At 42.2% G+C, this 23545-nt stretch overlaps 1 protein-coding gene across 11 annotated transcripts in view; it reads right to left on the reverse strand.

Moving 5' to 3' along the window:
- Positions 1-16735: 16735 nt before the first annotated feature.
- Positions 16736-23545, reverse strand: part of LOC120949094 (RNA-binding protein Musashi homolog Rbp6) — a 582997-nt gene continuing 576187 nt past the window's right edge. For 9 of the 11 annotated variants that reach the window (XM_040366093.2, XM_040366094.2, XM_040366092.2 and 6 more), the window contains 3 exons: positions 19410-19475; positions 18413-18654; positions 16736-18283 (listed from right to left, as the gene is read on the reverse strand). In XM_040366093.2, the coding sequence (XP_040222027.2) occupies positions 18242-18283; positions 18413-18654; positions 19410-19475 (350 nt within the window). In that variant the 3' untranslated portion in view covers positions 16736-18241. The remainder of the gene's footprint in view (positions 18284-18412; positions 18655-19409; positions 19476-23545) is intronic. The other 2 variants (XM_040366102.2, XM_040366101.2) reach the window with 1 other exon arrangement.

The following is a 23545-nucleotide window of genomic DNA, read 5'->3' on the forward strand; positions in this document are numbered from 1 at the left end:
TACCTTCCGATGCCGATGCCGCTCGCCATTACTTGCTCAATCGAAATGTGAAGTGCATTTGAGTGACAAATTGATGGAAATGGGATTACGTGTTACGTGCGATAGAGTAATATAGAGCCGTGGAGGCCGTGATAGCGGTGCAGCCCATTGTGAAGGGCTTTAGCTGGGGCAATAGTTTTTGTTTCGATTAATCTGCCACCGCCACTACCAAAATCTCTCCGATCTCCGATGGTTATTGCAATTTGCTCAGTCTATTTTTTGTTCTGCCCGTGTGTGTGTGTGTGTGTGTGTGTGTGTGTGTAAATGTGATGGGGCTGTGATGCATTTCGCTGCAGAAATTAAGCTTGCCCGGCAAAGGGTGCCGACGGTTTGGACAGAGTGTGTTAATCTGGCTCTTGTTCTCGCTTTGCGCGGCCCGAATGGTGATTTTCATCTTCAGTTGCTTATTGTTGCGTTGCGTGGTCGGGGCTTCATTTTCGTGCGTTGGTGATGCTGCTCCTACCGATGAGAACGGGATTAGCGATGAGCTGTGGGTGTTGCAGAAGTGTGTGTCGGCCGCGTGTGGTAGCGATCAGCGCAATCAGATGGGTAAATTGTTCCGCAGTTAATCTAATGAAATTTGTGGTAGTGCACCCTTTTTTTACCCGCTGAGAGAACGCTCAATATTGAGCTATTGAAGTGAATTTCAAAATGTTTAACACTCACAACTTATAATGAAATTAATAGATTTAGGCATAAAAAAACATTAAAAGATACTCTTCGAGATTGGAAATTTCCATCAAAGTTTGTTTTATTCACCCAACTAACACGCAACTGAATGGCACAATTTTCCAATAAACAAGTTTCTTTTTCCTCTGATAGTCGAGCCGAAGTTAAACAGCTGTTAAGACAAACAATTGGAAAATGAAAACTTCCCACGTCTCGTTTAATGATCTGATTAGGTAGGTAAACACACTGTTCCTTGGTGTTGCCTAAATTGCTTCAAAAATTTTTATCTCACCCCTATATAAACAAGCTCAGCAAATTGAAGTTCTGACGTTCGAATTTTTGGTGAAAAGTTTTCCTAACTCAGCTGTTGTTTGGCCGTTTTAAATTGTATTGCGTGGCTGTATAAGATGGCGAATATGGTCTGTTTTCTTGTGCCTATACCCATAGGAGAAGTTTGGTTTTTTCTTCTTCCTCTTCTGATTACTACCGTTCGGTTCGTCGTCTGCCAATCCAATGAACCGAATTCGGCATATCGTTTTATCATCAATCATTCCGGTGCGTTCATGTTTGCGCGTTTGGGAAAGATGCTCGCTGTTTGTTCTTGTGCTTGCTATCTCACTCGTTCCTGCTCTATATCTCGATTCAATTTTTTTCCTCTCATTTCAGCCTCAATACACAAGCTCAAATATCAATCGCTAAGTCATCATCTGTTTTTTTTGTTTGTATTTTGAGCGTGGTTGAAAATGCGGGGCCTGCTGGAGAGCGGGAAAACTTTCCATTTCAAAACAGTACAAAATCAACTGCTTTTTTCCGTACTGCTGAGCTAATAGACAGTAAAACGGAGGCAAGAAAAAAGCACCTCTGCACAAGCTACGCTCGATGTTTGCCATCGAATCCATCCCGATGACAGTGAGTTGGCGTTGCGCTTATTTTACCAGAGATTAGTGTGTCAAGAAATTCAATAAAACTTTTGATCCGTTCGGCTGCCTCCTGTCGTTTGTAAAACTTCCTGCGTATGTGTGCGCCTAATCGAACTTGTATGTGTGTGTGTGTGTGTGTGTGTGTGTGTGAAGAAGCATGACGTCAGAGAAGATAATGGGATGGGCAGCAGGATCAATAAATTTAATAACACAACCCTCACACACGGACAGGTTTGCCTTCGCTGCATCTGCAAGTGTGGTCAAAATACAAAAATCAAAGGAAAAGTGTGAAGTATTCACCAGCGCTCGCTTAGACTAATGGGAAACTGGACGGAGTTTACTGACTATCCTGCTTCCCCTGCGGTAGCCCCTAAGAAGGCGTACCGGTCCATTCAGTTGGCCGACAGCAGCCGGCGTCAATGCCGGTGTGATTGGTGATGATGATGATGATGATGGTTCACTTTGATGGTCCGTAAATGATGGCAAGAGTGACCCTTGGCGGGGTGGTTGGGAAGTTTGGGAAATCAGACATCAATCCAATTTCTGATACCGGATCTCCAATTAATTCCCAAAATCCCCTCCCTGTGCCTGGTCAGTGGCAATCGCATTATGCAGCGAGACACAGGGACACCTAGAACCGTACCGGGGCGTCCCACCGGTCGCTTTTAAAGCTATAGCCGTGTGTGTGTGAGTATGTTTTTTGTCTACTTCAAAACTTTTCTCTACTTCCCACCATGGAAAGTTGGGGAGGGATAGAGAATGAGATTTCACCATAAGTGCGTGAGTTGTTGTGTTTGATTTGATTTGTGCGCTCTGATCCCCTCTTACATTTGATCCAAATCAAATTGTTGCCTCCAATGACCGTGTTTCTTGTGTGTATGTGTGTGTTGGCTATTTCTATCGGTGTATTGGTCAACTCTTTAGCCTTTCCCATTCTAATGGGCAGCTCTTCCCGGAAGCGAATGGAGTGTGTTTTTGTGCGGGGAAGAGAAAGTTAGACACTTTTATTTGATGATTGGACAGGCCGCTCCAGGAAGGCTCACGGTAAAAGCTGATCCATTTCTTAGGAACGAAAATGGCCTCGGGAGGAGGGAAGAAAATAAATGTTAAAAAATGGTTTGATTTAAGGTCGTCGCTTTACGATTTAATCCATTTTGCTTGAGAGCTCTGATTGACGCATGACTGTCGTTTGTTTAACCGAAGGCTTGGCTGTGATGTCCGATGCGTAAAATTCTGTGTGTACTGTAAAGCTGAGGCATTGGATATTGTTAATAGCCAATTTTATTGAACTTAATAGAGCAATTAAACTGTTTACTACTGGGGTTTATAGCGTTATACTGTATGTCCATAGGTATCGTTGTAGTCACTAAGCATTATTGAATGTCAACCTGATGTGAATGTGAAGACGTACTCCTAATAATACTGTTAGTATAGCATGTTGCCTTTGGCAGTGTATTTGGTGCCTTTGGCAGTGTATCTCATGCTAGATTACATGGCTAACTTGGACCTATCAGGACCTCCAGTGACACGGCTGAAATCTTATTTGAGAAAGAGAGATAGAGAGAGAGTATACTCAGTAAGGTTAGGTAGACAGATAGGGGTCTAGATCTCTTCGTACTTCCTCCTGTATATCTCAAGCACTAGGACTTTGTTCCAACTGTGCATACATAAACGATTATTTTATGGTTCTTCCAAGGGACCCTTTTCGATATGGACGGCGCAAACATCTTCCGGTATAATCGGAGTCTAAACGATTATCAATAACTTCAAATCTTTGGTGCGACTGCGATCTCTGGTGCATACGTAATTATTTAATGCTCTGCGTTGATAAATGTGTCGCCATCGCCTTCAGCAGATGACCAACGTCAGCGCTGATTGATTAGACCAGAGGCCTCCAAACTTCGCGGATCACATTGCCGATTGGACGATACCTTTGGCTAATAGGGAAACGTTTAAATTTCCTTCCAATAAGAAAATACCAGCTGAATATATACAAATTAAACTATTAACTTATAAATTAGACTTGATTTTAATTAAAATTAATTAATTAAAAATTAAAATTTATATCAAAATAATAAAAAATACCCTTTTTTGTTTGAATTTTCAAAGTCATCGCAGGCCGCATTATAGGCTTTGGAGAGCTGCATGCAGCTCGAGGGCCGTAGTTTGGAGATCCTTTTGGATTGTACGTTTGAGACTGGTAAACGTTGAAAAGATTGGTTTGTGTCGAGACTCTAGGCATCATCTTTATTTGGAGGAACAGCTGCAGGAGGATGTCGTAACAGGATGCAGCAAACAAGTATTCCACGCTTTACAATATCGGAAAAAAAACTAACAACTTATCTAAAATATATTAACTTGAATTTACAAAAGTCCGTGTTACAAATATCTTCGGAAGTCCGATGCCGATTGGTTCCGGTCATGTCACGTAAATGGTGAAGAACAGATCCTCATCCAAAAATGCCAATCAAACGCTCTGCATCATCGTTTTACCTTTTTCGCTCAACTTTAATTTAGTAAATTCAAAACAAACGCACATACCGTGTCGATTGCCAATCGATTGCGAAAATTAACTTTGCCTTTACCACCGTACCCGACGTTCGCTGGCTGATTGGGACCGGCGTCTCCTGACCTCGGAATGTCGCTCATTAAAATGGGCAAAAGCTAACACCAGTGCAGTACCGAGTTCAAAGCGAACCAGCCAGCGAGCAGCAATAATGAATGATGAAAATACTCTCCCCCCTCTCGCTCCACCTTTGCTCAGCTGGGCGCCAGCCAACTGCCAACAATTAGAAAATACCTTTCGAAAAGCAAGAGAAGCAAATTCAGGCAGTAAGTCCCACCAGCATGTCAATGGCTGTTCATCGTTCAAGGTTCGGAAATAATTTGCAGCTTACCGTGGAACATAAGATTTTTTGCTCCTTCTTCTTGTCGGGTGAAAGGTTCTTAAAAACTTGAAAGAATTAAAAAAAAAACTAATACTTGTACGTCTAATTTGGTTGCCTCAGTTAGAGCGATTTCCCGAACAGTTATTGTATGTGCTGGTTTCATGCTACTGCACGGGAACGGAAACAGAACCTGTGGAACAATTAACTGACACCGTTACGCGTGTTCTTTTCGTGCTTCTGTCTGCACTATTTCGCTCGTTCGCTGGGCCGGAACGGAATGCAGGGAAAAGGTGCATGTGAAACAAAATAAAAAAGGGAAGAAAGAAATAAGCAAATTTAATTAAAACTAAAATTGGTTCAATTGTTCCGGTTGCTCGCGTATCGGTACGGGGGCTCGCATTGTTCGTGTATTTCAGTCTTATTTCCTACATTAAAACAAAAACAAAAATGCTCTGAACATAACGGAACAAATGAGAACACCAGAAGCAAAAAAAAAAAAATAGAAAAAAACTATAATTGACACATTTTTCGGTTGTCGATCTTTGGAGTGAATTTTTGCGACATGTGCGCGTGTGTATTTGTATGTGTAGGCTAGAGATTTTTCCAGTTAAACTGTTCCCTGAGGAATTTTAGCGAAGAAACGTTCAATCCATTGATGAGAGTTAAAAATGAAATGGTAATTATATTTAATGTTTTTTCCACAAAACAAGCTGAAGGGCATAAATCTCATTTTTCAGCAAGTACAGTTACAATACACGTTGTGTAGCACGTCACTTTATATTGGTTTATACAACATTTGTGTTTTTTTATCCAAAAAAAAAAATCAAATTGGAAACAGCTCAGATGATGGATATACTTCTACTGACAGGCTAAAATGACGGCTTTCTTATTGAAACGATCGCCTTACCCATTTCATCTATCAGTTTTCTAATTGTAATACTACGCTGGTGCAGTGTTTTATACCTGATTATAAAGCGAACGCGAAAACATGATGAATAAAACGATTAACTCGCGCCCCGACAGAATGAAGTCCCATCAGTCTACCCTGTTGGCCGTTTGGCGGCTACGATTATGTTAATTTGATCAGCTATGACGTGCTTTACTAATGCTGTTTTTCCCCCTCCGGTATTTCATTTCCTTTTTTTTGCACTCCCATTTCCCTTGGGAAAGGGATAGTTTCTAATTTGAAACGCAAACACACATGGCAATCCTCGAGCTCGATACAGTGAGGTGTGTGAAATGGATTTTTACTTCGATGAATAATTCTCGCTCTCTCTCTCTTTCTCTTTCTCTTCTTTTCTCTCTCTCTCGTTCTCTCTCTCTCTCCTTATCTCTGTGTGCCACATGATCTGATTTTGAAGCTGCCAGTGATACCCATCATTCAGACCAAGCACTTCCCCATTTCGCTACCATTTCCGTCAATCAATGACACGCATGAAAAGAATCGACGGAAAGCTTTCCTTTTTTTTCCTTTGTCCCCCCTGGACCCCGGGACGGCCAGCATCGACGGTCAATCTGAAATGGCTATTTCATGGTGGATCATATCAATCCTCCGATGCCCTTTGTGAGTGTGCATGTGCGTTCGGTTGGGCCAATTCAATGGGCCCGTGCCCCTGCCAGGTCGTGTTTTGTTCTGTCCTGCCGTGCTGTTGCCCTGACCCCATGTACTTGTGGAAGGCCACATGAGAAGGTTCCTTTTTTTTAGGCTAGTTCCTTTCAGCAGTGTATGTGCTGTATAGTATGTGTGTGTGTGTGGGCACGGGCACGTGTGCAGGTCTATTTCAGGAGAGGAGTCTGTTAATTTTGCAGTTTTTTCTCCCCCAAAGCTCCCATAACGAAAACCTCCCAGTTCACTACTTTCGTGTGGGTGTGTGGGTGTGTGCGAGCGGACGTGTGTGGTGTGAAGGTACATAGACCTCGGAACATACCACCTCCCTTCCACAGCCCCCAGGAAAAGGGAAGAATTTTAATTTCAATTACCTACCGATCTAATTGGATTGGATAATTTAATTTCATGGTGGGATAGATTGTTTTCATCCACCAGCCACCAGCCTTCCTTTCCGTCCCTGTTTCTCCGGCTTTTGAGCCTGGCAGTGCATTGACCAGCTACGGCTTTAGGTTAGCGCAGCAGGGATGTGTTTTTTTGTTGCTGTTGTTTTGGTTGAGCGTGTGCTTTTCAATTGTGGTACAGTTTTTTTTTCTAATATTACGATTGCTTAGTTTCACTTGCCGGCCGATGGATACACACACTCTCGATGGAATTTGGGAGGGTTGTGGGTGATGGTAATTGAACAGCAGGTGTGTTTTTTTTGTTAAATAAAATAATTGTCATGCACGTTGTATTAGCAGCATATGAGCGTATCTGAGCATGTGCTGGTAATCGTATCTGTGTGTACATGAAGAATATAAAAAAAGCATTGTGTTGTGTAGATTCAGTTAATACTGTTTCGGATTTTTTGTGCATGCAACGGATCCCACGAAGTGAACCAATCCTTTCAGAAAAAAAATATTCATCGAGTAGCTTTGAGCGTTACGTAATTTAGCGATTAACCCTGTGGTTGCTACTGATCGAGAGGGATGATGAAGCTTTCGTTTGTGATCTCTTTCTCGCTCGTGTACTACTAAGCGCTTGGACGAGATATTCCCTGTACGAGTAAATTGATGCTGTATTCTTATCACAGTGGTGGCCAAGCGATCGAGATAGTGTAGGTGACACTGAAGGAGACGCATGATTTTTTCTCTCTTTTTGATCCTTGCAGAGCCGTTTGAGCCAGCGATAGTGGAACGATTTTCAGTATGCGTAACAGGAGCGCATCCAATTGCAGAGGTAGCTCTTATTAGAAAACAAACATCTCCGATCTCCTTCTAACTCGTGCTCAAAGCAAGGAAGCTTTGATCGGTTTTCGTTAGAGAGTGAGCGAGAAAAGCGTCTAATCCTGTGGATGACACTGATCGAGAGGGATGAGGAAGCTTTCGTTTGCGATCTCTTTCTCGCTCGTGTACTAAGCGCTTGGACGAGACATTCCCTGTACGAGTAAATTGATGCTGTATTCTTATCACAGTGGTGGCCAAGCGATCGAGATAGTGTAGGTGACACTAAAGGAGACGCATGATATTTTTTTCTCTTTTCGATCCTTGCAGAGCCGTTTGAGCCAGCGATAGTGGAACGGTTTTCAGTTTGGGTAACAGGAGCGCATCCAATTGCAGAGGTAGCTCTTATTAGAAAACAAACATCTCTGATCTCCTTCTAACTCGTGCTCAAAGCAAGGAAGCTTTGATCGGTTTTCGTTAGAGAGTGAGCGAGAAAAGCGTCTAATCCTGTGGATGACACTGATCGAGAGGGATGATGAAGCTTTCGTTTGCGATCTCTTTCTCGCTCGTGTACTAAGCGCTTGGACGAGATATTCCCTGTACGAGTAAATTGATGCTGTATTCTTATCACAGTGGTGGTCAAGCGATCGCGATAGTGTAGGTGACAATGAAGGAGACGCATGATTTTTTTTCTCTCTTTTCGATCCTTGCAGAGCCGTTTGAGCCAGCGATAGTGGAACGGTTTTCAGTTTGGGTAACAGGAGCGCATCCAATTGCAGAGGTAGCTCTTATTAGAAAACAAACATCTCTGATCTCCTTCTAACTCGTGCTCAAAGCAAGGAAGCTTTGATCGGTTTTCGTTAGAGAGTGAGCGAGAAAAGCGTCTAATCCTGTGGATGACACTGATCGAGAGGGATGATGAAGCTTTCGTTTGCGATCTCTTTCTCGCTCGTGTACTAAGCGCTTGGACGAGATATTCCCTGTACGAGTAAATTGATGCTGTATTCTTATCACAGTGGTGGTCAAGCGATCGCGATAGTGTAGGTGACAATGAAGGAGACGCATGATTTTTTTTCTCTCTTTTCGATCCTTGCAGAGCCGTTTGAGCCAGCGATAGTGGAACGGTTTTCAGTTTGGGTAACAGGAGCGCATCCAATTGCAGAGGTAGCTCTTATTAGAAAACAAACATCTCCGATCTCCTTCTAACTCGTGCTCAAAGCAAGCAAGCTTTGATCGGTTTTCGTTAGAGAGTGAGCGAGAAAAGCGTCTAATCCTGTGGATGACACTGATCGAGAGGGATGAGGAAGCTTTCGTTTGCGATCTCTTTCTCGCTCGTGTACTAAGCGCTTGGACGAGACATTCCCTGTACGAGTAAATTGATGCTGTATTCTTATCACAGTGGTGGCCAAGCGATCGAGATAGTGTAGGTGACACTAAAGGAGACGCATGATATTTTTTTCTCTTTTCGATCCTTGCAGAGCCGTTTGAGCCAGCGATAGTGGAACGGTTTTCAGTTTGGGTAACAGGAGCGCATCCAATTGCAGAGGTAGCTCTTATTAGAAAACAAACATCTCCGATCTCCTTCTAACTCGTGCTCAAAGCAAGGAAGCTTTGATCGGTTTTCGTTAGAGAGTGAGCGAGAAAAGCGTCTAATCCTGTGGATGACACTGATCGAGAGGGATGATGAAGCTTTCGTTTGCGATCTCTTTCTCGCTCGTGTACTAAGCGCTTGGACGAGATATTCCCTGTACGAGTAAATTGATGCTGTATTCTTATCACAGTGGTGGTCAAGCGATCGCGATAGTGTAGGTGACAATGAAGGAGACGCATGATTTTTTTTCTCTCTTTTCGATCCTTGCAGAGCCGTTTGAGCCAGCGATAGTGGAACGGTTTTCAGTTTGGGTAACAGGAGCGCATCCAATTGCAGAGGTAGCTCTTATTAGAAAACAAACATCTCTGATCTCCTTCTAACTCGTGCTCAAAGCAAGGAAGCTTTGATCGGTTTTCGTTAGAGAGTGAGCGAGAAAAGCGTCTAATCCTGTGGATGACACTGATCGAGAGGGATGATGAAGCTTTCGTTTGCGATCTCTTTCTCGCTCGTGTACTAAGCGCTTGGACGAGATATTCCCTGTACGAGTAAATTGATGCTGTATTCTTATCACAGTGGTGGTCAAGCGATCGCGATAGTGTAGGTGACAATGAAGGAGACGCATGATTTTTTTTCTCTCTTTTCGATCCTTGCAGAGCCGTTTGAGCCAGCGATAGTGGAACGGTTTTCAGTTTGGGTAACAGGAGCGCATCCAATTGCAGAGGTAGCTCTTATTAGAAAACAAACATCTCCGATCTCCTTCTAACTCGTGCTCAAAGCAAGCAAGCTTTGATCGGTTTTCGTTAGAGAGTGAGCGAGAAAAGCGTCTAATCCTGTGGATGACACTGATCGAGAGGGATGAGGAAGCTTTCGTTTGCGATCTCTTTCTCGCTCGTGTACTAAGCGCTTGGACGAGACATTCCCTGTACGAGTAAATTGATGCTGTATTCTTATCACAGTGGTGGCCAAGCGATCGAGATAGTGTAGGTGACACTAAAGGAGACGCATGATATTTTTTTCTCTTTTCGATCCTTGCAGAGCCGTTTGAGCCAGCGATAGTGGAACGGTTTTCAGTTTGGGTAACAGGAGCGCATCCAATTGCAGAGGTAGCTCTTATTAGAAAACAAACATCTCCGATCTCCTTCTAACTCGTGCTCAAAGCAAGGAAGCTTTGATCGGTTTTCGTTAGAGAGTGAGCGAGAAAAGCGTCTAATCCTGTGGATGACACTGATCGAGAGGGATGATGAAGCTTTCGTTTGCGATCTCTTTCTCGCTCGTGTACTAAGCGCTTGGACGAGATATTCCCTGTACGAGTAAATTGATGCTGTATTCTTATCACAGTGGTGGTCAAGCGATCGCGATAGTGTAGGTGACAATGAAGGAGACGCATGATTTTTTTTCTCTCTTTTCGATCCTTGCAGAGCCGTTTGAGCCAGCGATAGTGGAACGGTTTTCAGTTTGGGTAACAGGAGCGCATCCAATTGCAGAGGTAGCTCTTATTAGAAAACAAACATCTCCGATCTCCTTCTAACTCGTGCTCAAAGCAAGCAAGCTTTGATCGGTTTTCGTTAGAGAGTGAGCGAGAAAAGCGTCTAATCCTGTGGATGACACTGATCGAGAGGGATGATGAAGCTTTCGTTTGCGATCTCTTTCTCGCTCGTGTACCAAGCGCTTGGACGAAACTTTATGGTCGGTAAGGTATGTCTGTATAGAACATCCGCAATCGTTGAGATAGAACAAGTTTATTAGGAATAGGGATTAATGAGTCGATGCAAACAATTAAATATACTTACCAATGTGATTCCACTCCAACGTAAGTAAACGATCATATTGATCCTTTCTTTCAAGCGTAACCGAAATAATAAGAGAAAAACTCCCAAACGACTCTTGTTTTTTTTTTTTTTGGTTTTTTTGTCTTTGATGTGTGTGAAATTGATTATTATTCGCTCTTTTTTTTTTTTCACCTTGTGATGCCGTATCGCTCACCCCAAAAGTGTCTCTCTGTATCATCATCATCTGTCTGCGACTCTTTGTAACTTCGATTTGCCAGTTGCGCACAAATGGCCTACACCCATTCACGTGCCCCGTGCCGAATCGTTATTGCCCTACCGATCGCTTGCTTTCTTGCTGCTTTTTTCTTCTTCTTCTTCTCCCATTGCCTGGTCCCCACGGTTTTGCTGGTGCCCCGGGGGCTCGTGTATGTATGTTTGTTCGTGTGTGTGTGTGCGTGTAGTGTCAGTGTGTCTGTGGCCGTTCTGTGTGTGTGTGTTTTTTTTTCTTTTCTGTTTGTGTTATCTCCGGTGCCGCAGCTAGACCACGGTAACACCACGTTACATTACGTCTCTTATTCTGACATTGCTACACCTCACCCATCACGGTATCACGCACTGCTACCATTGGCATGACCATAAACGAGTGTTTTTTTTGTTTTTTATTTATTTATGTTTCCCTTTCTGCCTAGAGTGTGCTTCTGAGTTTTCCTTGTTTGTTTTGTTTGTTTGTTTTTTTTAATTTGTTTTGTTTTTGTTTCTTGGTTGGTGGGGACTTGCTTACTTTCATTTGTTTTGTTTTTGTTTTTATTTCTTTGCTTAATAAAAGTAGAATATGTTTTTTTTTTGTTGTTGTTGTTGTTTAAAGTGTGCAACGCGTGCGCACGCGCTTACGCGCTCCCGTAAATGTATTTCCATTCATCCATGTTTTGGTTCGCTCCCTGCGCTAACGTCTTCTCCGAGAGCGGTATCTGGTTTCTTTCTGCTTTTACTAGCTAGCAATAATTGTAATAATCATCATAATTCACAATTGTTAATTGTATTTGTTCATTTTGTTATTTTTTTTGTCTGTTTCTGTGGTGGTTGTTGTTGTTGTTGTTGTTTTGTGTTTCATTTGAGAGAATGTGTACGTTGTTCTAGCAGTTGCTGTAGTAGTTGTTGTTGTCGTCTTGTGTCTGTAAGCTGTGTTTCCTTGTGTTGCTCTCGCACATTATTGTTTAGAAGAAAATTGTGGGATTTATAGCGTTTTATTCGTTTGGTTTAGTTTGTGTGTGTGTGTGTGGGTGTCTGTGTATTTTTATGTTTTATTTTCTCTTCTTCTCCTTGTTTGCGTCTCCTGCTTACATGTCACATATTCAGGCAATTGGTTTTATTCTTATTTTGCAGTTATAGAATGTTAATGCGCGGTATTTGGGTATTTGGTTTACCGTACTTACTTTGTCCGGTTGCTTTTGGTTTGTTTGGATTTTTTGCTTGGGATGTGGTGGTTTGTTAAACTTTACGTTATTTAGCATAGAGTTAGAGAAAATTGTGTTGCTTCTTAAGTTGTTTTTAATTTTCTTGTTTTTTTTTTTTGCTTGTTGCGTACGCTTTCTTGCTGCTGTTCATTGCTGTAAATGTGTCGGTAAATGTGGTTTTATTCTCGCGTTGCCAGCTTCCACCCTGTCACATCGTATTAGACTGAGAGGGTGGGGGGGGGGGGGGGGGAGGGAAAACAACAGACACCTAGAGTGCCCTCGTTTTATCCCCTCAAAAGAGACACGCCGGGTGTCGTCTGGTTTGGTGCTTACTTTCTTTCTTTGTTGTTGTTTCTTCAATGACGTCTTTCCTGTTTGTGCTATTCCTTGTTTGTGTGTTTTTGCTGCTGTGTGTATGTATGTGTATTTGATCTCATTTATCGATCTCTCTCTCTCTATCTGTCCCCTTCCGTTCTCCCTTTTAAAAGGTAGTTTGACCAGGCAAATGATGATGATGATGATGATCATATTGATGATCCGCCCTCATCGGCAGGCATCAAGAATCAAACAAGGCTCAAACCCCCCGCGCGCACACATACGCGCACGGTTGCGGCGGGTGCGGCGGGCTGTGGGCACTAGACACAGACTTGGCAAAAACGTTACCTTCCACCCGGGGTCCACCCTCTAGCAGAGCGTTTCTAGAGACCATATTGTTCGCAATTTTACGTTTTTGTGTTTGTTACACGCGCCGCCAACCATGTACTTTTCTTTGTTGTTGTTGCGTGTGTGCTTGCATGGCTTTTGTGTCCCATATTAACGCATCGTTGGGCCCGGCATGGCCCACACATCATCACACGCATCAGTTATGATAAAAATTAATTTATAATAATTGTAATTTATTATCATAGTATTTTTAAATATTTGTTTTACTTTTTTTTCTTTTCTTTCAATTATTTAATTTAAATTTTAATATAATTTATATTTAACTAAGATTTGTTCTTCCTTGCGTCTTCCTGCTGCTGCGCACTGCATGTGGTTCTGGTTCTGCTTGTGTTTATTTTTTGGGTGTATTTTTCTTTTGTTCTCTCCTTGCCTGCTGTTGCTGTTTCTGTTGCTAATTGTTGTCCTGTTGTTGTTGTTGTTTTTGCTGCTTTTTTTTCTATCAACCTTCACGTTCATTAATTCATCTGTGATCGGGTTTTAGGTTTGAGTTTGTTATGTTATCAATCTATCCCGCGGAATTGCTCCAGTTTTTTGTTTTGCTTCATTTTTCACCTCTATGTACCTACTGTTTGCTGCACTGGAGCTGCTGTCCACATCTTTAGCCTATATGTGCTGCCGTGAGTTCATTTCTTTTGCTTCCCCTTTTTTTTTGCCGGCATCGCTCTGTTTTAATGCGCTTTTATCTGCTCCTGCATCTGCATCAATCTCGACATAGTTATATATTTATAATATTTTACAAGTGTGATTTTCTGTCTTCTCTTTTGTCTGCCGCCACTGCTGTTCCTTTCGAATGATGCTAAATATGCTGTTTCCCATTGTTGTTTTTTGTGTGTGTGTGTGTTGTTTTCATTCTTCTCCTCACGTCGTTTTGTTTTCGTTATTCGTTCATTAATTTGCTTTTGAGTTTTTGATGAATTGAATCGTGTGAGTTTGTGTGGTATTTTGTAGTAAGAGTTCCCTTAAAGTTATGTGAAATTGTTTATGTGAAGTTTTTTTTTGTTTGTTTGTTTGGGAGGGGAGGGTGAATATTTGCTGATAACGTTTCTTTTTTTTTTTTTTTTTGGTTTGGTTTATTATCATGCTTGTGATGGTTGAGTGAGTAATGACAGAGTGCAAACTATTACCTTGTTTGCGGTAAGAGTGTAAAATTGCTCCAAACGCTCCCGCTCTTCAAAACTGCACACAAACATACACACACGCAGACACACACACACATTGCTTTGTAAAAAGGATGCAATTTTCCACAAGTTTGCCCCGAATGTTTGTTCTATGCGGGAAAAAAGCAAGGGCAAGAATTTGATGAAGATGTGACCGTTAAACGTTGCATTGTTATTGTATATGAATTGTTTACTTTCAATATTTAAATGTATAGGCTATTAGTGCACATCCGCGCCGAATGGCCAAACAGTGAACAGTGACACCGAATACAATGCGCCACCATCCGCCCCGCTCTCTGTGTTTTCTCTGTGGTTTGTTAATTGATTTCTGTTTTTTTTCGCGTTTGTCCACCCACCAATCCTACTTGCACGCGCTTGTGCATTAGTGTGTGTGTGTGTGTGTGTGTGAGAGTATGTGTGCACGTATGTGTAACTATTGAAATGGGACGTTTACACAGAACGAGGTACCCCGGCCGAGGAGCCGTAATTTAGAAGCGGTACGCACCTCTCCCATCCGACTTTGCTGCTGCTGTCATTGTCATTTATTTTAATTAATTAGCTGGTGCCACCAGGGCCCCCCCCAAAAACCTCCCCTGTACCACCCCCTTCGCTAGCGCCACATTCAGCGCACTTCTTCTTTCATTAGCTCCGTCGCATAAGCGTCTGCTGTCTGCGCCGCTACTTTCCTCCTGCCAGCTTCCTCCTACGAAGACTGCTGCCGCTCATCATCGTACTAATATAACAATTATTGCGTTTTCACCTTCCATCATCACCAGCGTTCAGGGTTTCCTTCTTTTTGTTTTCCGTTTTTTTGTTACTTAATATTTTTCTCCATATCTATTTCATACAAACATCAATCTTTTTCCGACTTGCCGTGCTTCTTTTTTTTTTATTTCTTTACTTCTGTTTGGGGAGGAAAAATTTCAATTACTATAATAAATTGTTTCCTTTCTTTGCCTGCGCGCCGCTCGGTTTCTCTATTATGTTCTGTGTTTTGTGAGTGTTGTTTGTGTGTGTGTGTGTTTTGTGGGGCATTTTCAGCATTGTGTATATTTTGTTTGTTTGTTTGTTTGTTTGTTGTTTGCTCCTTTGCTTCACCGCGTGGCGCCGTGTGCTTTGAGAACCGAAATAGCAAACAGGAATATAAAACGACAAGGAAACAGTAAAAAGTAACGATGAATATTAAAAGTGGCCGAACTGCATACATTTCCCCACAAATACGTAGCGCATAACGGTGTATGCGTTGCTTTCGCAGCAGAAGGAAAGAAAGAAAAAACAGCACAGCAATTCATACCGCTGCCGTTGTACGCAACGTTAACGCGCACTACGGTTACGCACCCGCCAGAAAGTGTTTTACCTTCCTTCACTGCTTTGTCGGGGGGTTTGTTTTGTAGTGTGTGGTTGTTTCAATCGTGTTCCTCATGCCCTCCCCCCCTCCCCCCCGTCCCTCGATTCTGTCTTCCATAAATATATATAATATATATTTATATATTTATATATTTTTATACCTAAGACCACTAGCGTACCATCTTTTACCTGCTGCTATTACCGTTGTAAAAAAAGTTACATTAAATCGTTAAATATGCTTGTAGCAAACGTAATAATTGTTCCATAATTGATAGAGTGTGTGTGTGTGTGTGTGTCTATGTGTGTGTGTGTGGGTTCTGGTGTTGATCGTTATGCGTCGAATGTGTTGCATACTTTTACTATCATAAAGGGAGGAGGAGGATGATCACGAGTGTGTTTGTTTTGCTTAAATGGTTTGTTTTTTCTTCCTCTAATTGTGTCAGCTGGAAAGTTGTGTGTGTGTCACACATCAGCCTCACTACATGCACACTTGCAGTGTGGTCTGTACAATGCATTGCGGGGGGGGGGGGGGGGGGGAAACAATGGCAGGCGCGTTGTTGCGGTGTTGGTGGTTCACTCCTCCCCACGTGCAACGCTTCATCCTGTGCTGCCTAGTGCATCGCAGGGAAAGGATGCACGGCTGCAGGGCCCCCCACACAATCCCATCGCCCCGTGCTCCCCCACCATGCTTTCCACTCCTCCCATACACTCTTCTCCTCCCCTTCCCATTTCTATCTATAGTTTGTCTGTGTACGGTCAGAGGCTGTGATGTGAGTGTGTGTGTGTGTGTGTGTGTGTGTGGTTTTCCGTATGTATGAAATGAATGTCAAGGAGGGCGTTTACTATGTTTTGCAACGTTCTTTTCTTCGTTAAGAGAATGGTAAATTTTTGGTTCTTTTGTTAGAGTTTCTCCTCCCCAACCACCCGCCCACGCGTTTTCATGCACGCTTTTCATTTATAGATTGCATGTAAGATTTTTTATTTTTCGGGGGTAGTATTTTTTGTGTTTTGTTTTGTTTTTTTTTTTTGGTTGCTTTTGTTTTCATTTAGCTAAGTATTTGCTTTTTAAATTGGCTTAAATTCAAAAAGACATTAAGTAAATAGTAATTATTCGTAATAACAAATTGGGTTTTTTTGCTGTTCTCATCTCTCCTTCTCCCTCTACCTTCCATGTTTTTTTTTGTTTGTTCTTTTTGCAAAACAAATCGTGTTGATTTTTGTTTCGTTTAGCTCATAGGTTTAAACAATCATGTTTAGTTTCGCTTAACATTAATATGTGTGTGTGTGTTTAGGTGTGTTAAAGTGTAGTTTGTATGCTCATTTTTGTTTTAGTATATCGAGTTGGATGTGTTTGGTGTGTGTGTCTGTGTGTCTGTGTGTCTGTGTGTATAACGCTTATTTTCACCCTTCCACACAGCACGTGGTTTGCTTTTCGCGACAGCAACGTGTGTGAGTGTGTGTTGAGGGTTGATTTGTTTGTTAATAATTTTTTGCATTTGCAACTTTTTCCATTATTCTGCCTCGCTTCCTTTTGTTCATAATATACCATTTGCCTTGCGCTTGGCTGCTCGTGAAATTTGACTGCCTTAAACACCCGTTGGGGGGCTGGTTCTATTAACGTTAGATTGTTACCGCCACCCCGCCACTTTTTTATCTTATCTCACATCCCTTTCCGCCACGTTTCTAGACAACTTGGTAGACTTCGCATCTTGCGAAAATGGGTAAGCGATGCTTCCCCTTCGAAGAGCAGAGGCCGCCACAAGCACAACAACACACAAACCACATCAACGTCAGCCGTTGTGATGCAGCAGCAACGGCAACACCAGTGTAATGGTTATAGTGTACAATAAAGGGTTTGCTTTAAAAGCGAATTGTGAACAAAACGAAACACTACAACGATACATCTGCACACACACACACACACTGTAAGCCGATGATGATGTTTTTTTGTTATTGTTGTATTTTCTCTTAATGCCAACCACTGCGGCGGAAACTGTGGGAAAAGTGTGGGCCCGTTCTGGTTGCCACACAAGCAATACAAACAATGTTATAATTACGTTGCAATTGACAACTATCCACCACAAACAAAGCTGTGGCTAGTGGCCTTTCTGAGGATACTTGGTAAATTAACAGGAAGTTAGGCAGACGTGTGTGTGTGCTTTATTCTACTCTGTATAAGAACGTTATGGGAAAAAATGTTCTCATACAGTGAAAATTTGATTGCTTATGAGGCTTTTGAGCCAATTTCATTAATCCACCTTTCCCGGTTGGAAAGTATAGCCAATTTTGATAGCCACTCACGGCAACATTTCAATTACTTTCATTTACGCTAAACAAACTCGAAGCAGTTTGCTTCAAACAAACCAATTTTCTCTCAACTCATTATTATTTTAACAGCGTTTTGGCATATTTTTTTAAAATACCAAAACCAAATCCCAGTTTACTCCTATAATAGTGAAATTATTTTCTAATAAAAAAAACCATACCATTTCCAATTTCTCTGAACCATTAATCGCCATATAAACCTGCCTTCCGACCATCCGCTTCCTGTGCGCAGACCATTCTGCAGTTTGGGCTGGTTAGTGATGTTGCTGATGATAATAATGATGACGAGAAGCGGTGCTGCTGCTGCTGCTGCTGCTGCTGCTGCTGTATTGCACCAACTGTTGTGACAAAACGGTTCATAATTTCTGGCTGTATGTGTGTGTATGTGTTGTTGGTTCTTATCTGTATCTTCTTCAACCTTGCTCCACAGTTTTTCGGGTTCCACTTGTCCGTTTTAGTCAGCAAATTCACGCGCACAAGCAGCTGCTCGTCTGTCAAACTCCAGTCCAAAGTACTAGCGATGGTGATCAAATATTGCTTAGTTTGTTTCAATGGTAGCCGTTGGTGAATGCCGCTGGAATTAGTTGGCCCTGCGGGAAGAAGGACGTGGAAAAGGGCATGGGTTAAAAACTGCAATCGGTAGGTGCTCCAAAAGGCTGTTTTTTTTCCCACAGCACGGAGAAGCTGAACTCACTGATCTCAGTGGTGGGTTGGCTTACCGGGCTGTAATTTAGCGGAGCACGACTGACGGCAATCGCTGGGAAGCCGGATGGTTGCGGGCTGGTGGCTTGAACGTAACCGACGCTGTCCGCCGCGCTCGAGCTGTACATGTCGATCGTCGGTCCGGGCGAGTTCGCGTTCGGGAAGCCGGCGGCGGTCCGGGTGGTGGTGGTGTGCGGGGACGCTGGCGGACCGAAGCCTTGCGCGGCGGCCGCAGCAGCGGCCTGGTAATTGTTCATCACTGTGCGGGAAGGGAAACGGAAAACTGGAATTTAGTATCGCAGCGCTTGTGCTGTTGGCACCAATCGTTCGGCAAACTTCGAAATGGCAACAGTATTTGATCCGACGACGGGCGATATATAATAACATTCGTTTGTGTTGTGATGGGTTACAGTGCACCATGCCCTATGGCTGTGTAGGGGTATTGCCATGGTGTGAAGATGTTTATTCTATGTTTTTAGTTTTAAATTTGTGAGCATTGTAAGTTCAATCTGTTCCATACAAGTTAGTAAGCGGACGAATGGCGTTAGTTTTGGAAATGCTATGAAATTAGTTGATTAGTAATGTATCCAGGAAAAGAATTACAAATTTTAATAGAATATTACAAACAATGGAAAATGTGTCATATTAGGGGAATGGTTCCTAGCGAGTCTTTGAAGTATTTGTTCAAGTTAATGATCTTAGCTGGTGAAGTGCTGGCAATGCATCACAAAAATTGCATAAAACTCTGCATCAGCACTCCAAAAATAATTTATCAAAACACAAAGGAACTTCAAACTGCTTAAATCTGAAGAAAAGTAAAATCAAGACTTCAGAAAAAATAGCGTAAAGGAATCTGTTTTTGATGAGCCAGCTACACCTCACACAAGCTACATTTGTCTCGGAATGATCGACTTCCTTGGTCACTTTTGATACCCAAAGTAAGCTTCTTGCCAATAGAGGAATTTTGAGCCAAAACCTTTGAACGAAGTGCCTGGAAGTGGAAGCGTAACCTACCCGAAAGAGCCTGCGTCAGTAACGGTGTGTTGTTGTTCGGTGTCAACTGTCCATTGGTGATGTCAACTGTAGATGAAACAGGGAAGGAAAAGAGAAAAGAAAGGTCGAAACGGGAGATCGAATCCTCATTAGTGACCAGCGGCAAACAGTGTCATGCTGTGTTAAAATGTTGAAATAGAGAAATAGAGCGAGAGAGAGCGAGAGATACAAATGATTCAGCAGCTAAACAATTATATTTGTAAAAAGAAGAAAAAAAAGAGAACAGAAGGAACCAAACGAGGCAAAACTGCTAAACGAGAGCATTGACGTGTGCGTATGTAAATATGGAACCATTCTTGGTCCTGGGGCAAGCATTGCCACTAGTTGAGGTTATTTTTTATTTTCCAAACGTTTGAACGGATGTACCGCAGCCTGTTGCAAATGAGTTTTACGTACTTGTGCCCTGGTAGATAGTAGTAACTGGCGCATTTCTTGCTTTAATTCAACATTGGTTTGTTTGTAGGTAACATTGCACATTCACATTTTCAATTGAAATAAACCTTATTCTTTGTACTTTCTCCTCGACATAATGAAACTTCCGCTGGAAACAAGGAGCTAAATCAAAAACTAAAAACTAACTAAGAACCGAATCGGAACTGCTCAAGAGATAGAGATAGAGAGAGAGAGAGAGAGTTAAACAAGGGTCGAGAAAAACTATAATAAAACTAAACAGAACAGAACAGGAGACCCCCGATCGATTGCAGAAGGTGAATGCTATCCACCGCGTTGCTACAGGTACTGGGAACACATTTTATTACGGAATCGAGAAAATAAATATATACACTCAGTGCCACGGGACGTCATCACAGTTCCCCCCAGTTGTGTGACGTTCCAGTTGTGTTCCGGGGATGGATTTGGAGCTGCGAGAGTGTCTATGGCGCCCAGCCCAACCCGGCAGCCAACAGTTGGGTGCGTAATTACGATCATTTACCCCTTAAGCAATTAGTTCGGCAAAGCGGGCAATCGCTTTCCAATCGCAGCTCCCTCTCTTCTCGGCAAATCTGGCTCCTGCCGGTCCCATAAAAGCAGGAAGAAAGCTTGTACGTATGTATTGGTGTGATTGTTTTCGTCTTGCAACGCACGACAAACGCACGGCGGCGTTCAACAAAAATAAAACCAATCTTGATGACTGTTTTTCTGTACAAGTACGCGTAAGTAAGTGTGTGTATGTGTATATGTGAATGTGCGGCCCTGTTTATGCTGTAAAAACAGCACTCGTCCCACCTTTCCCCTCCCTCAAGACCAAGTTCACGGATGGGAGGTAAGTGGGGGGGAAAAAAAGTCGTACTTTGGACATTGGCAAATAAAAACAGACTCCTGGCGCCGATAAACTTTTTGCAACGCCGCCTGCAACACCCAACGGTGGTGGGAGGTTGTGGATTTGTGTTTGTGTGCCTTTTTTCTCTCTCTCTCTCTCTCTCTCTCTCTCTCTCAACCATTTGAACTTGTTTGTGTATGTGCATTCGGTCCCAAGATAAGTTGGTTCAAAGTTATGTTTTGTCGCCGTGTCGCCCCGTTAGACCGCCGTATGTGTCTTCAGAATGTGTGTGTGTGTGTGTGTGTGTGTGAGTGTAGGAGGAATGAAGGAGAAAAAAAACGGCACAAATCGGCACAATTGAATGCCACCCAGCCGCCTGTTTGCTGGGTACTATTTTTCTTTATTTGTTTGTTGTTGTCGTCGTCCGCGTCCTCGTTGCCGTTGGGGCGCGTAGTGATATCTTGGGAGTGTGGGGGATTTTTTGCTTCTTCTCCTTTGCTCAATCACGGCAAAAAAAGAGGCGAAGACAAGGGGACGCAGGAGGTGCGCGCCTCTTGTTTGGCCCGAAGTGCGACAAAGGGAAATAATTTTAATATACTTAATGTAATTCGTTTACTGCTCATTGGCTACGGTTAAGTTTTGTGCCATCGAATCGAAGAGAATCATTCTCGCTTCAAGACGCAAGGCGCAAGCAGAAAGGAGCGAAGGAAATGGGAGCAGCATTAGTTTCGAACGAATGATTTCCTGTGCTGGGTCCCGTTTTCCACCCCCCCCCCCCCCCCCCCCCCCCGGGGGCTCTTTTTGTTATTTGCTTTTGGCGTAGCGTTGGCAAACAAGGGAAAGCGCCATAAATTAGTAGGCGAAAGTTTTTTTCTTTAAAACACGGTGCGATGCGGATTTTCCAAATGAAAAAACAAATGGAAAGCAACAAGACGCCGGGCAACAGGAAAGGCGAAGGTGGAATGTGGGCAGGAAAAAATGTTGCTCCTGTCAAGTTTGTGTGTTGTGTGCTTGTTAGTTTCGGTTTGTTTAATTGTTGGCGTGCAGAGATTGGGCAAGCAGGCGGCTGCCTCATTAGGAAAAGTGCGTGTTGTTCGGCTGCAAAGCGCGCTATTTTTTAAACAGTCATTTCAAATTGTTAACCAAGCGCCATAATTAAAGTTTATCGCACCAAGACACCATGCGCCCAGCTGCGGAGGGTGCGTCAACATTTACGAAAACCCAAAGGGGCGTTTCCTTTCACTTCACACTGTTAACTGTCGAAACGAAGTGCGAAACGGTTTGCACCCTCGCCGAAGGGTGTTCAATTGCTACCGGTCACGCACTCTGGTAAGTTCGAGCAGCGTCAAACCGGTGACATATGGGCAGAAATTTTGATTAAAAAATAATCAAAATGAAACAAAAATGAGCTGCCGAAAAAAGGAGGGCAACAATAAGGATGCCCAAAGTGTAGAGTAGACATTATACGTGAATTTAAAAAAAAAACACGGAATAAGTTGCAAATGGTGTCTGAATATCATTTCGGTACATCATTTTGAACACCTTTCAAATGGTTCGTAGCTTTAAAGGCTCCAAAAACATAACTTTCAGAACGATGGAACACAACTGGACACTGTTCAAGGGTAACTGTAGACGTACGTTTGACTTTTAGATGTTCCCTTTTTACACTTGTACTACGTAGTAAGTTTTCTAGCTACTTGCTGCATCAAATACAAGACAGGACAGATTGGACCGGGGGCATTTTTTTCCATACGACGCAGTACATGGGGCTATTTATGGTAAAACAACTAAATATACGGTTCGTTGTGTGTGTTTTTTTTCAGTTCAACAAAAAACCATTATTTAAATAAACGTAACAAAACTCCCTACGCTAAATGGCGAAATAGTGCTGTATGTATATTTAAACTGTCTTTTTTTAAATATTTATTACGTATTAAATGTTAACAAAGTTACTGCTAATGGCAGCTAAATCCTACGGACAAACGGCGCTCCGTATTGAACAGTTTTGGTATAGTGTGTAAGTAATCTACAGATGATAGCAAGAAGAAAAAAGTAAAAAATCGCATCATTTCTGTTTGTTTTTGCTATCAAAAACAAAACCAATCTTTGTTCGAACTTCAACCACACGTGGGAGGAACATGCATTGGTTTTGTTTTTAATGTTTAGGTACCATTTACATTTAACCAATTGACTGTAACTAGTAAAACACATTTGCTTTCGGTTTTTTTTTTTTTGGTAAAATTATCAACACAAACTACGGTTTTCTGTTCAAATCTTTGGAAAACGTCTCTTCTTTGTTTTGGTGTTGTTCTATAATTGTTTTTGTATAAAAAAAATGGAGCGTATGATAAATAAACTGTAACACCACACTCTAGGATTGTGTCTGGATTAAAACAAAACTCAACGCAAGTAACGACTATTCTATGGGTTTATAAATGAAAATTGATAAAATTTAGTACATCCGAAAACGCTACTAATTGTTGAGCTATTCTAGATTGAGTTGGTTGTTGTGGTTGTGTAGTGTATTGCTAAAATGTATCAGCAGGTACTCTCGCTGTAGATTGAATGTTTCTGTTTTGCTAAACCAGTCTAACGATAGAAGAAGACACACGCACACAAATTCTTTTTTGTTTTTATGTTAAAATCAATTGTGAAAATATCATGATACGTTTATATATTTAGAAAAAAGCAAAAAGAGCCACTCGAAAGAAAATCCACACACTCACACACAAACACAAAAATTGATAAGAATTTATGTAAAATGAGCTCCAATCACGCCTACAAGAACTAGAATTGATTTTTTTTCTCTCTCCCATAAGTGAGATCTATTTGTTACAAC

This window comes from Anopheles coluzzii, chromosome 2, assembly GCF_943734685.1.
Source record: "Anopheles coluzzii chromosome 2, AcolN3, whole genome shotgun sequence".
NCBI classification, from domain to species: domain Eukaryota; kingdom Metazoa; phylum Arthropoda; class Insecta; order Diptera; family Culicidae; genus Anopheles; species Anopheles coluzzii.